The sequence below is a fragment of the Martes martes genome (genome assembly GCF_963455335.1).
Source record: "Martes martes genome assembly, chromosome: 12".
In the NCBI taxonomy this organism is placed as follows: Eukaryota; Metazoa; Chordata; class Mammalia; order Carnivora; family Mustelidae; genus Martes; species Martes martes.
The window spans coordinates 84,168,288-84,183,005 of record NC_137900.1 but is presented as its reverse complement, the minus strand read 5'-3'; the positions used below and the strand labels follow the sequence as shown (position 1 = coordinate 84,183,005).

Genomic DNA, 14,718 nt, shown 5'->3' with positions numbered 1-14,718 from the left:
TTGGTTTCCTTTTGAAATCAGATCAGTCCCCTTTTGGTGTCCCGGGCAATGCATAACGACCACCTCTTTTGGGTCCCAAATAGCCTGGAGGAGAGCCAATATTTCTCTTCTTTTTTAATTCCTTTTCCTTCTGCTGTTAATAGGCCCCTTTCTTTATAAATAGCCCCATGTATAGGGAGAGTAGCAAAGGCATACCTGCTTTCCGTATAGATGTTGACGGTTTTACCTTTGGCCACCTGAACTGCCTTGGTGGGTGCAATCAGCTCCGCTTTTTGTGCCGAGGTTCCATGTGGCAGGGCTGCCATCCAAAGTTCCTGCTTAGGGGAAACCACTGCAGCCCCCGCATACCTCTTTCCATTGACCATGTAGCTACTCCTGTCTGTGAACAGAGTCATCTCCGCATCTGGGAGGGGAATGTCTCTGAGGCCCGGCCTTACTCTGTGACTTGGGTTAGGACCTCCCCGCAGTCATGTGGGTGGTCAGCCAGCTCCTCTGGCAGCAGCGTGGCTGGATTTAGCACCACTGGGGGCCAGAAGGTCACTCTTGGTTCATTGAGGAGGAGGGCCTGATACCCCGTCACTCGGGCGTTCGTCATCCATCGGTCTGATGGAGTCTGGAGAAGGCCCTCGATAGTGTGTGTGGTGGTTAAGATGAGATTTTGACCCAAAGTCAATTTACTTGTATCCTTGACCAGGAGGACCGTGGCAGCAATTATGCAGAGACAAGGGGGGAACCCAGCTGCTACTGGATCTAGTTTCTTGCTAAGATAGTCTACTGGCCTTTGCCAAGGCCCCAGAGTCTGAGTCAAAAGTCCTTTGGCCACCCCTGCTTTTTCATCCACATACAAGTGGAAGGGCTTCTGGGATGGCCAATGCTGGGGCACTCAGTAAGGCTGTTTGTAATTTCTGAAATGCTCCTTCTGCCTCAGCTGTCCACTCTAGCAGGGTGAGTCCCCCTTTTACCAGTTCGTAGAGAGGTTGGGCAATCTCTGCAAACCACGGTATCCACAGCCTACAGTAGCCCATCATCCCAAGAAACTCCCTCACTTGTCAGGACATGGTGGGGCGGGAGTATCGGGTGATCACCTGTTTCCTGGACTCAAACAGTGAACGCACTCCCTTGTGGAGATCAAAGCCTAGATAAGTGGTGTGGCACTGACAGAGCTGTGCTTTCTTTGCTGACACCCGATACTCTTTTTCCTGCAGAGTCTGTAAGAGAGCTCTCGTCCCCCACAAACATGACTCCTAGTCCTCAGTGGCTATTAGCAAGTCATCAACATACTGTAACAGAATGGCTTCCGGGTTGGAGGTTCTCTACTCATGCAAATCCTCATGTAGGGCCTCGTCGAAGATAGTGGGTGAATTCTTGAACCCTTGGGGAAGCCTTGTCCAGGTGAGGTGACCTTGGAATCCTTCCTGTGGGTCAGACCACTCAAAAGCAAAGAGGGGCTGAGACTCCCTTGCTAAAGATATACAGGATGAAAATTGGGCTCCCGTGTCCACCAAAAAATCAATTGATTTCCCCTCCACTTTAATTTTTACTCTAGTGGCCAGCATTGCCGTCTTCCTTTTGGGGCACTCCTTGGCTCAGTGTCCTTTTTCCTTACAGTAAGCACACTGATCTGAATCTAAGTCTTCCCGCCTGCCTTCTCTGTGTTTAGGCTTTTCCTTCCATTTACCATCCCCTACCTGCCTCATGTAATGCCAAAACCTTAACCAGTTTTTTTGTCTGTTTTTTATCCTCCTGTGCATCCCTGTTGTTAAACACCTTTTCTGCTATTCCCACTAACTCAATCAGATTCTTCCCTTCAAATCCTTCAATTTTCTGAAGTTTCCTCCTTATATCTGGGGCTGACTGACTGGCAAAAGCAAGATTCACTGCCCTCTGATTTTTGGATGCCTCAAGGTCGATGGGGCTATACATGTTATAGGCTTCATAAGCCTTTCTAGGAAAGCTCCTGGAGACTCATTCTTACCTTGAGTCACCATACTAATTCTGGTTTAGTCTGAGTGCAGCTTTTACTTCTGGAAATTCTGACCTATTTCAGTTCCAAGATTTCAACATATCAAAGACCTGTATATGTTCTGAAAGTCTCCCATATGAACTTCCTTTAAGGCGGAATTCTTCTTACAAGAGAATTAAAACAATTACAAATGACAAAAACTCAGAATAGATATGGTTAAATGTCAAGTGATGACCCTTATCAAAACATTAAAACTTTAGGACATGTATAGAACCTCTGGAGTAGTTACAGCATTTACCCAAACGTAACCCAAGGTTTATCATTGATTTAGCAGTACTTCCTGAGTAACTTAGCATATCAAGGAAGTCTTATGAGTCAAAGAGATCTCATTTACAATTCTGGGCGGGCAAAGAGAAAACCATTTACATTTTCTTAGAAACATCTCAATCTCTAGTGAAGACTAAATATTAACCAATTGTGAACTGTTGCAACAGCAGGTAAGCACAAAACATGTTTACCAACAGATTTCAAAAGCACAAACCCAGTTCCAGCAACCAGCGCCCTAGCATTTCATCCCATTTATCATCCAAGCAAAACTTCAAAGCTTCAGGTTACCAAAGACTCCAAAAGCCGCTTTAACAATTACCATTAAAACCCTGAGATAGATAACGAACCATCAGTTCAGTCATCTCTTTGCTAACAGATTTCATGTTTCACCTGGGCCCACTCCACTTCAGATGCCATGCTTTCCCGCCAGCAATGGGGAGGGGCTGGGCAGTCCAGGTTGTGCCAGAGAAGACAAGGAATTCCCCGAAAGAAAGGGAGTTTCAGCTGCTGCTTGAGAATATTCCTTAAAGTCTCTCTCTTGAGTTAGACTAACCCCAGTTGGCTCCAGTTATAGCCCTTAACACACGAAATGAGTGAGGGAGAAGCCCCACATCTATTATGAGGAATGGAGAGATGAAAGTCAGAGTCCCCTTACTCTCTGCTTGCCCCATTCCTTTAAACACAACAAACAACACAACAGACAACAAAAAGACAGCACAAAGACAACAGCAGACCCAGCAGTCCTTACCCAGAACCTGCCGCTGCTGGGGATTTTCTTGGTCCCTGGTGACTGCCTAGGGGGACTCGAACCCCCCACCCCCGCCGCCTAGGGGGACTCGAACCCCCCCCCACCGCTGCCTAGGGGGACTCGAACCCCCTGGCTGCCCAGAGGGACTCAAACCCACAGAGACTGCCTGGGGGGACTCGAACCCCCCTGCCGCCCAGGGGGACTTGAACCCCTGGAGACCGCCTAGGGGGTCTCGAACCTCCTGGCCACCCAGGGGGACTCGAACCCCTGGAGACCGCCTAGGGGGACTCAAAACCCCCCGCCGCCCAGGGGGACTCGAACCCCTGGAGAATGCCTAGGGGGACTCGAACCCCCTGGCAGGCCCCTGACTGCCCAAGGGGACTCAAACCCCCTGGCGATCCCCTGACCGCCCAAGGGGACTCGAACCCCCTAGCAATCCCCTGACCACCCAGGGGGACTCGAACCCCCTGGTAGGCCTCTGACTTCCCAGGGGGACTCGAACCCCCCGGCAGGCCCCTGACCACCCAGGGGGACTTGAACCCCCCGGCAGGCCCCTGACCGCCCAGGGGGACTCAAACCCCCTGGCAATCCTCTGACCACCCAGGGGGACTCGAACCACCTGGCAGCTCCCTGACCTCCCAGGGGCACTCGAACCCCTGGTGACCGCCTAGGGGGACTCAAACCCCCTGACCATCAAGGGGGACTCGAAACCCCTGGCAATCTACCAGTGGAGGGAAGGGGCGTCCTTGCATCCACTCCAGCCCTGAGGAGCACGGCTGCATCCAGTTTCTCCCCGGTGGGCCATGCCCTGGAGCTCTGCAACCAGACAGATAGACAGGATTCCGTGATCTTACTTCCAGAGACTTTTTCCCAGAAATTCTGATGCTGGCTCAGTTCTCGTTGTTTGATCCCAGACGAGCCCCCAATGTTAGGGTTCCCCAATAATGGGTCCGTGATCAAAGGAACGAGACTGATACAAAGCGAAGGTAAAGCAAAGCTTTATTTCATGCCAAGCATTGAGAATCAAACTGACCAGTTGGGGCCATCTCTTACAAAGAGGAGACAACCCTTCCCAGCCTCACAGACTAACTTTTATAGAGGTGGTTGAGCCTGGCTATACACAGGTGGCCAATGAAATTGCAATACACAGGGAAAACTGCACAGTCATGCTAGGTCGGCAATACGGGTGGCCAATTGAATTTCAATTTACCATAGTAAACATTTGCGTGCCATACTGATTGGATGTCTCCACCCGGCCTGGCCCACCCTTGTATCTGGGCTTTGCAAGTAAGTTCCTCTGGGAGGGGCAGGGTCAATCCAAGTTCACTACAAATGGCTCCCTCTGGCTAATCAGGCCCTTAAAATAAAATGTAACAAGTGAGTCTTGTCGAACAGAAATTCTGAATTTCAATGTAGGCCAATTTTTCAGTTTTGGGTGATTTATTTGTGACATTCATCAAACATTTAATACATATTTGGTTTATTTTATTCTGGTTCTGTTTAGAATTCCATTATGTGATTATACCTCAATTTCTAGCCCATTGTAATGGGGGTGAGCATTTAGGTTTTTTCCAATATGGGATTATTATGAATAGGGCTGCTGTGGATATTCTTGTAAATAATCTTTTGAGAGGCATATATATGTAGTTCTCTGGATTACATACCAAGGAATGGAAATGCTGTGGCATGGGGAGTATATTTGCAGGTACTGCCCAGTGGTACTCCAGAGGGTTTATACCAATGCATACCCCCATTTGTAGCCTAAGGAGATTTTAGTTCTACATCTTCTGCAGGTCTCAGATTGTTAATCTTTTAAATGTTCACAATGCTGGTGGGTGTGTAATAGTATCTTATTGTGGTTTTCAATTTGGGTTTCTTTTATATCAACCGAATTTGAACACCTTTTAATATGCACATTTTTCATTTGGAAATCTTCTTGTGTGGGACGCCTGGGTGGCTCAGTTGTTTAAGCGGCTGCTTTCAGTTCAGGTCATGATCCCAGTGTCCTGGGATCGAGTCCCACATCGGGGTCCTTGCTCTGGGGGGAGCCTACTTCTCCCTCTGCCACTCTGTCTGCCTGTGCTCGCTCTCTCTCTCTCTCTCTCTCTGGCAAATAAATAAATAAAATCTTTAAGAGAAAAAAAAGAAATCTTCTTGTGTGACATAGCTATTCAAATCACGTGCTTATTTTTCTATCACATTTTCTTTCTTTTCTCTTGTTGATTTGAAGGATCTTTCATATGTTCTGAATTTGATTTATTTGTTAAAGATAGATAGATAGATAAGGAGAGAGGAAGAGCGAAAAGGAGGGAGAGAGAGAGAGAGAGTCTTCTACTCTGTGTGTTGCCTTTCCACTGTCTAAATGGTATAAATGATATATTTCAATGAATAACAAATCATAAATGTAATGTACTTCAGTTAATCTGTTTGTTCCTTGATGATGAGTACTCTTTGTATTTTGTGTTAATCTGGCCAAATATATAAAAATATTCTATGTTACTTCCAAAGAGCTCTTGTCTTTACCTTATACATAGTTAGATCCATTATTATCCCTCTGGAAGTAATTTTTTTAATACTGCGAGTTATAATTCATCTTTCTTCTGTAGAGACACACAGTTCCTTTAGCGTCATTTGTTGGAAAGTCCATCCTTTCTTCACTGCCTATCACTTTCACTCACTGCAAGGTCACCTTTGCCCCCTCTATGTGTGTACATGAATAGCCACACATACAAGTCTTTGTGTGACATTTTCATTTGTCTTGGGTAAGTACTTAGGAGTGGAATTGTTGGGTCAAGTGTATCTTTAACTTTATGAGAAGCTGCCACACTGTTGCCCAGAATGGCTCTACAGTTGCATTACTACCAGCATGTATGAGAATTCCACTCTCCAACGTCCTCACCACCAGCTGTTGTTAGAACTTAAGGCATTCTAGTGGGTTCCTCGCCATATGTTCTAGTGGCTTTCATTTCCATTTGTCTAATGACCAATGATGTGGAGTGTCTTTACACATGCTGATTTGCTATGTATCTTCTTTCATGAAATACCTGTTTAATTCTTTTACATGTACATTTAAAAATAATTAGGTTGCTTGTCGTCTGTATATATTCTGGATTCTAGACTTTATAAGAAATACCATTGACAAATACTTTCTTCCTGAGGCTTGTTTTTTTCATTTTATTAAGAGTCTCTTTTGAAGAGCAGATACATTTTCTTTCTTTTTTTTTTTTCAGTAGTCATTAATTTATTATTGTAAAACCAGTCACAGTTACTTTGGCAAATGTTTAGGTTCAAATCATTAATTTAGATCTATACATTTAAACACAATTATTTTGGTCTCTCCTCTGTGGAGGATAAGACATTTTTGTGCTTCATGACTCCCCCTTTCTTCTATTTGTCATTTGCTTAACCTAAGGTTCTTTTTTAAAATTCCTTTTTTAAAAATTTTTTAAAAATTCCTTTTTAAAAAAATTTTTTAAAAATTTAAAAAAATTTTTTTAAAATTTTTAAAAAATTTTTAAAAATTTCTAAGAAGTCCAAATTATAAATTTTTCTAGACTTCTGTGTCCTATTTCAGAAAATTTTTCCCACCCCATGTTTATCAAGTTGTTGTCCAGTGTTTTCTTCTAATGGTTTTATAGTTATAGTTCTTACACATTTGACCCATTTCAAGCTACATTTTGTATGTGGTACACTGTAAAGAGTCTCTGTTCATTTAATATATATTTAAAATAGATAGATAGATAGATAGATAGATATTGAATCATGCCGGCACCATTTGTTGAAACAATATCCTTTCCACATTGAATTATGTTTGCACATTTGTAAAATATTGGTTGATCATATATGTATTGGTCTATTTCAGGATTTTTCATTCTGTTCCACTGATCTCTATTCCTATTTTTGTACATTATTATTTTCATTGCTATCATTTATAAAAAGTGTTGAAATTAGGCAGAGTACTTCTGCCAGGCTTTTCATTTTTAAGTTGAAGAAATTCAGATTTATTTTAATTTCCATATAAAATTAAGCATTATCCTCTAAAACCAGTCTGCTGATATTTTGACTTCGATCACACTGAATCTATAGACCATTTTTGGGGGAAACTTAGCACCATATAATATTAAGTGATTCAATCCATGTGCTAGGTACATTTCTTTATGTATTTGAGTCTGCTTTAATTTCAGTCATGAATATTTTGGAGTTTTTAATGTACTGGTATCCATGTATTTTGTTAAATTTAACCATATGTGTTTCTTAATTTTTACACAATTATAAATTGTGTATTATTGCACACCTAACAGTCAGTCCTTACTCCACCTTACCCCCAGCCCTTGGAAACCACCAATCTACCTTCTCTTCCTGTGGATTTTCCTATTCTGGACATTTCATAAAAATGGAGTAATATAATTGAGGTCTTTTTTGTTTGACTTGAATTTTGCTTAATGTTTTCAACATCTATTCGTGTTGCAGCATGAACCAATATTTCATTTCTTTTTATTGATGAATAATATTCCATTGTATAGATGTACTACATTTTGTTTATCACTTATCAGTTAACGGATATTTGAGTTGTTTCCACTTTTTGGCTATTGTGAATAATGCTATTATGAACACGAATGTGCAAGTTTTTGTAGGGACAATGTTTTCAATTCTTTTGGATATATAACTAAGTCTGGAATTGTTCGATCATGTGGCAAAATCTATGTTTAAATTTTGGAGAAGCTGAACTAGTTTCCAAACTAGTTTCTAAAGTGTCGGTACCATTTCACTTTCCCATCAGCAAAGTTAGGGTTCCAGTTTCCCCCCATTCTCATCAACACTTGGTATTGTCTGCCTTTTTTATTTTAGTCATCTTAGTGGATGTAGAGTGAAATTTCAGTGGTTTTTTTTTTTGTTGTTGTTGTTTTGTTTTGCTTTGAGAGAGAGAGAGCTAGTGAGAGCATGTTGTGGGGAGGGCGGAGGGAGAGGGAGTGAATCTGAAGTGGGTTTGATGCAGTGCTCCATCTTGCAACCCTGAGATCATGACCTGAGCTGAAATTAAGAGTCAGGTACTTACTTAACCAACAGAGCCACACAGGCACCCCTCAGTGTGGTTTTGATTTGCATTTTTCTAATGACTAATAATGTTGAGCATCTTCTAATATATTCATATCAGCAGACTTAGAGCATGATCATTAGTTTGACTATTGAAATATTTAATCTTTTCCTGGGAATCCTTTTTCCATATTTTCTGTGAGTGCTCTTGGAATGTTACGATCTTTAGCACCAATCCATATGCCCTGAAAAATCCAGACCATACTAAATATCTCAGTATTTTGTTCTTCTGCCTTGACAGTAGGAGAATGAAAATTACAGCAGATCAGACATATCAATTTAGGGGAAGAGAAAAGTTGTTATTCAATATTTTTTTAAAGATTTATTTATGTATTTATTTGACAGACAGAGATTACAAGTAGGCAGAGAGGCAGACAGAGAGAGAGAGGAGGAAGCAGGCTCCCTGCTGAGCAGAGAGCCCAATGCGGGGCTGGATCCCAGGTCCCTGGGATCATGACCCGAGCCGAAGGCAGAGGTTTTAACCCACTGAGCCACCCAGGCTCCCCTGTTATTCAGTATTTTTATTAATAAATATTTGAGAAATAATCAGTTGGCACTCTCCATCCAATCTGACCTTGTTCTGCTCTACCTTCCTATATTTCAAAAGCTGGAAAGAAGAAAGGAATACTTTTACCAGACTCCTTTGCAGGTCAGGTCCTAGATGTGAATTTAGTTCTATTGAATAGATGCACTTATGTGAAGTTTGGAATATTGAATTCAGGTGAAGAGCATTTGTTTGTTGTTGTTGTTGTTGTTTGTTTGTTTTTGTTTTTTGCCTTTTCTACTGACAGATGTATTAATGGAGCATTTTTTCAATAGCAGAATTTCAGTGTCCAATCAGTAGTTACATAATGCTGAGAGGCAGTTGCATTGAGAATAGTAGCTGGATCCCACTTTTCTGGGTCCAGTCATCAGGTTAGTTGATATTAAGAGGTAGTTTTGATGTTGATTCCCGTTATTTGGGTCGCAAGTGCACTGATATGCTCTTGAATTCAATAGGTCCAGTGGCAACCTTCTGATGCCCCACCTTTCTGATTACATAAGAGATGGAAGTACTTCACATTGGTCATGTTATTACTGTTCTTTTTTTTTTTAAAGATTTTATTTATTTATTTGACAGAGGTCACAAGTAGGCAGAGAGGCAGGTAGAGAGAGAGGGGGAAGCAGGCTCCCTGCTGAGCAGAGAGCCCGATGTGGGGCTCAATCCCAGGACCCCGAGATCATGACCTGAGCCAAAGGCACAGGGTTTAACCCACTGAGCCATCCAGGCACCCCTATTACTGTTCTTAAGGTTATTCTTGAAGACATCCTAGAGACATTCTATAAAACTGAATGACTTTGTAAGGACCGAGTTTCCTAAATTAACTTAATTTCTGCTTAAAATACCAAAGTGGTTTCTTTTTGCTACCCTGAACCTTGATTAATAAAATGGATAATGAACTGCAGACTTAACGCTGGAATAATTATGATTTCAGGCACCTTATGCTTGTGTAACTAGACAGGAAACTTTTCAGTGCCAAATGAAAACATCACAACTGATTTCTAATACAGATGGAATAATTACTTTTATTTTAAAAAATACTTCATTTTCTTTAAAAAGCCCCCTACTTCTTTCCCTTGTAGCAGAACACAGATGGTTGGTGGTTCGACTTCATGGTTTTTTCACTGAACATGGTGCAAAAGTGATATGCATTCAGTAAAAACAGTACTTTGAATTTTGATCTTTTCCTGGGCTGGCAATATGTGGCACATATCATGATGCTCTCTTGTGATGTCAGCAGCAGTAGCTCCCAGTCAGCCATGTGATCAACAGGGGAAACAACCCATACACTTGGAACCATTCCGTCCCATACCACCATCCTCCTTTTCATTTTCAGTATACTATTCAATAAAGTACATAAGATATTTAACACTTTGTCGTAAAATAGACTTTGTGTTAGATGATTTTGTCCAATTGTAGACTAATGTAAGTGTTCTGAGCATGTCTAAGGTAGGCTAGGCTGAGCTATGATGCTCAGTAGGTGAGGTGAGGTGTATTAAATGAATTTTCCACTTAGGATATTTTCAACTTACAACAGCCTTATCAGGACACAGCCCCAATGTATGTCACGGAAGATCTGTTTACATTATTCTATGTTAAAAATGTGTTATCAAATAACTGGAAAGCCCACACACTACTCCATTGTACTGACAGTATAATTTAATTAACCAAGCTGCAGTTGTTGAAATTTGGGTGGTTTCTGTTTCTCTTATGAGTAACATCATTATATACAAATTCTTAACAATACTGTTGTACTATTTTCTTGAAAAGAGTAGGTCATAAGGTACAAATATTTTTGTGCTCATAATATTTATTATGAACTTATTTCCTGGAAATCTATGCCAGTTTATACTTTAAGTAGCACTTGAGAATATCTCTCTTACCTGCTTTTATACAGCATCAGTTATTGTCATTTAAAACCTAATTACTTTAAACCCAGTATTTTAAAGTATAAATGTGGGGTGGTGTTATTTCCAAAAGTCTTTCTGTTATTATTCTGTACTATACAAAGGACTATTTCTGTTCTTAGAATTTTATTAGTTGTAATTAGCTATCTATATCCCAGAGGATATAGTGGAATTCTTGGATATGTCATTAAAGTCTCTAAATTTTTGTATACAAAAGAAACACTTTTACTAGTTAACACATATTAAAATTTGATTAAAATGACAGGTGACACATATGTAGCTTCTAGGAAAAAAGTAAACCACCAGTGAATATTTAATTTATGGGGGTCCCAATTTACAGTATGTATGCAGGCTTCCTTTCCAATTCATTCACTCTGCCTGAACAGTATCCCCCTTTATCTTCTGAGTCTTACAAGGGGCAGTCGTAGTTGAGAACATGGGGAAAGGAGAAAGCAGTAGGGTATACCCACCCTATATTTAGCTATGTTCATGCATCTAAAATTTCTGGACTCAGAAATACCTTCAGAAATATCCTATCCATTTGAGATCCATTTGTTTTAAAAAGATCACCTTCCAAAATGTGAATAGTCCTCTGAAAGAATGAACCTTACTTACAAATTGAGTGCCTGTCTTTTAAGGGATATAATCATATTTGGCTCAGTGCTTCAGGAATGGGAGTTTGATCTGGGGTAGTCTATTAATGCAGGGCAGGAAGCAGGCTGAATAGATGGTGAACAGCATGGTGAACCTGGATGACGGGAGGGCAGAGTTGGGAATATTCCAGGGAGGAAATTGGTTCAGAAAAAGAGCCCTATTACTCACAAACACAAAGCTTGCTCTTTTAAACTTTGCTCTCTTACTGGAAATTGCAGTAGTAGATTGCTGTGGTCAGAGCCAAGTAACCTACTTCAAGGCCAGGAGCATCTAGTCTGGTTTGCCTGGCTGTCACATTATTCCTGCCTCTTCTATCCAAGAAGAAAGGGCAGACGGGAGAAGGGATGATGGCCAAAGGGAAACGTACACAGGTGCAGTCTTCTTCCTTCATGATCTTTCTTTCAAAGCAAGATCTATTGTATGAGACATCAAAAAGTCACACCCTCCCTTTTTAAAAAGATTTATTTATTTTAGAGAGAGAAAGTGGGGTGGAGGGGCAGAGGGAGAGGGAGAGAGTATTAAGCAGCCCCTACACTGAGCATGGAACCTGACATGGGGTTCAAACTCATGACCCTGAGATCATCACCCCAGCCAAAACCAAGAATTGGATGCTCAAAAGACTGGGCTACTCAGGCACCCCACACACCCTTCTTTTTTTTTAAAAAAAAGCTTGATCCAGGTGGCTTTGGGCCCCAGGCTCAGTGGGGAGTCTGCTTGAGATTCTGTCTCACCCTCTGCCCTTCCCCAACTCATACTCTCTTCCTAAAATAAATAAATAAGTGTTTTGGAAAAAAAAATAAAAATAAAAACTTGATCCAGGATGAAATTGACCTTGAAACTTTGGAGAGCTCTGCTTTGGGGTACTTCTTTATCTCTCTGGAATGACTTGCTAGTCATTAGAATATTTTTGTGCCAGCCCTCAAATTTCATTTCCTGGCTCCAAAAATATCTATATTGGGAACATTTTTATCTAGAATTTTCAAAACATTTAAATATTTAAAAAATAGTAACCTGTAACCCCACTGCAAAAAGATGATCTTTGTTAAGTTTGTGACTTCTCGGAACACCCATTTATACCAGACTAGCTTTCCTCAAATTATTGCTCTAAAATTTCCAGCACACTTGATTTATGGTTTTGTATTTGTATTTTGATTTTTTTATGAAAGAACTCAGAGGATGAATCATGTACTTAGTACAAAATTGGCACACAGTAGGCACACATAAATATCAACTCTGTTTCCCCTAGAATAACAGAAAGGAGTGTTCTTAAGTAAAAGAAATAAAATATGAGAAATGATATATTAATTTAATGCTTTACTTCCTATCATGATCATTCAGTATTTGTCATGATCTCCACAATGTGGTGTGGTAGAAAGAAGATGGGTATTGGAATCAAACGTACCTGGTTTGGGGAAGCTATTTACATTCTGACTCACACTTTTCACAATTCTACCTCAAAGAACTGTTGTGAAAAACAGTGAGGAACCTGGTAGATACTCAGTACATGTTTGTATTCTTATCCCTTTACTTTGTGCCATAGAACACAAGGGGAGGGTTACTTGGCTCTAGAACATGAATCATATCCTTCAGTCCAGTCTGGCTAATAATCTGGTTTTAGAGGTGAGGAAGGGGGGATGGTGTCCTGTCTTTGGTGATGGATGCTTCATTGGGATCAAGAGAGAGAGAGACAGAAGATCTCATTCTAGAGCCAAGTAAAGGAGTGGAACTCTCCTTTTCATTACATCCCTAACCCTTAGTTAGTGATAATCTTCCCTTAAAAATCAGTCAGAATGGTGGAATCACTGAAATAATGAAGGGCAGGGATTGATCAGAATACCTTGACCAGGCATCACTGTCATGGTAAGAGGAACATTTTTCCATTAGCAAATAGTTTACCCAAGGCCTCCTTCATGTCTCTGTTCCTCAAGCTGTAGATGAATGGGTTTAACATGGGGATAATCACCATGTAGAGAATGGCAGCCCTACTCTCACTCTCTGCTGAGTGAGTTGATGGAGGAAGTAAATAAACACCCATCAGAGACCCATAGAAGAGCAGGACCACTGTGAGGTGGGAACCACAGGTAGAGAAGGCTTTCCATCGCCCTCCAGGAGATGAGATGCCAAACACAGCCCAGGAAATGCGGCCATAGGAGAGGACAATCAACATAAGGGGAGCAGTGAGGAACATTAGGCCCATGGTGATGATCATCAGCTCATTAATGTGAGTGTCTGAGCAGGCAAGCTTCAGCAGAGCACTGGGATCACAATAAAAGTGAGGGATGGCCTTGTGGGCACAGAAGGCCACCCGGGTCAGCAGCAGTGTGTGCATCAGTGCAGGGCAGTTGGTTAGCATCCAGCACATGGCCAGCATTAGTACACAGAGTTGGGGACTCATAGCTGTGCTGTAATGGAGTGGCTGGCAGATGGCCACATAGCGGTCGTATGCCATCACAGCCATCAGGCAGTTGTCAAGGCCACCAAACATAAGGAGGAAATAGAGCTGTGCAAGGCACCCAGAATAGGAGATGGTCCGACTCTGGGTATGAATGTTGGCCAGCATTTTGGGGATTGAAGCAGAAGTGAAACAGACATCAGTTAATGATAGGTTGGCCAGGAAAAAGTACATGGGAGTATGAAGGTGTGGGTTAGAGCTTATGGCCAGGATGATGAGCAGGTTCCCTGTCATGGTGACCAGGTACATGCCCAGGAAGATGCCAAATAGGAGCCGTTGCTCCTCTGGCTTCTCAGAGAGTCCCAGAAGGAGAAAGTCTGAAACAGCTGTTTGGTTCACTTGGCTTGGTTTTCCCATCCTTTGTAGTTCTTATTATCTGTTCAGATAAAACCCTTCCATATGTTAGTATTTAATTACTAGATCAGTCACAGATGTGTATCTGTATAGCCAGAACTATTTTGGGGGGGTGGGGAAGGGGAATACATGGACCTTGCCAATGAGAATATTGAATCTCACTGGGGATGAAAGAAAACACCCAAGGAACACCAGAAGGCAAGACAATAACCATACAAATGCAAATTGTACTTTTTGTGTTACAATAGGGTCCAGAGAAGAGATCAGTTTGGCCAGAGAAGTCAGTATGGGCTACAGCAGGAGATAAGAATGGATAAGGAAGATGTGGTCCATATACACTATGGAGTATTATGCCTCCATCAGAAAGGACGAATAACCAACTTTTGTAGCAACATGGACGGGACTGGAAGAGATTATGCTGAGTGAAATAAGTCAAGCAGAGAGAGTCAATTATCATATGGTTTCACTTATTTGTGGAGCATAACAAATAACATGGAGGACAAGGGTAGATGGAGAGGAGAAGGGAGTTGAGGGAAATTGGAAGGGGAGGTGAACCATGAGAGACTATGGACTCTGAAAAACAACCTGAGGGTTCTGAAGGGGCGGGGGGTGGGAGGTTGGGGGAACCAGGTGGTGGGTATTAGGGAGGGCACGGATTGCATGGAGCACTGGGTGTGG

At 41.7% G+C, this 14,718-nt stretch overlaps 1 protein-coding gene across 1 annotated transcript; it reads right to left on the bottom strand.

Moving 5' to 3' along the window:
* Nucleotides 1-13,089: 13,089 nt before the first annotated feature.
* Nucleotides 13,090-14,043, bottom strand: LOC308353528 (olfactory receptor 1N2; the record flags this gene model as incomplete). Its single annotated transcript, XM_080820421.1, has 1 exon — nucleotides 13,090-14,043. One exon carries the CDS (start codon nucleotides 14,041-14,043, stop codon nucleotides 13,090-13,092), a length of 954 nt encoding a protein of 317 aa, XP_080676547.1.
* Between the last annotated feature and the right edge of the window lie 675 nt (nucleotides 14,044-14,718).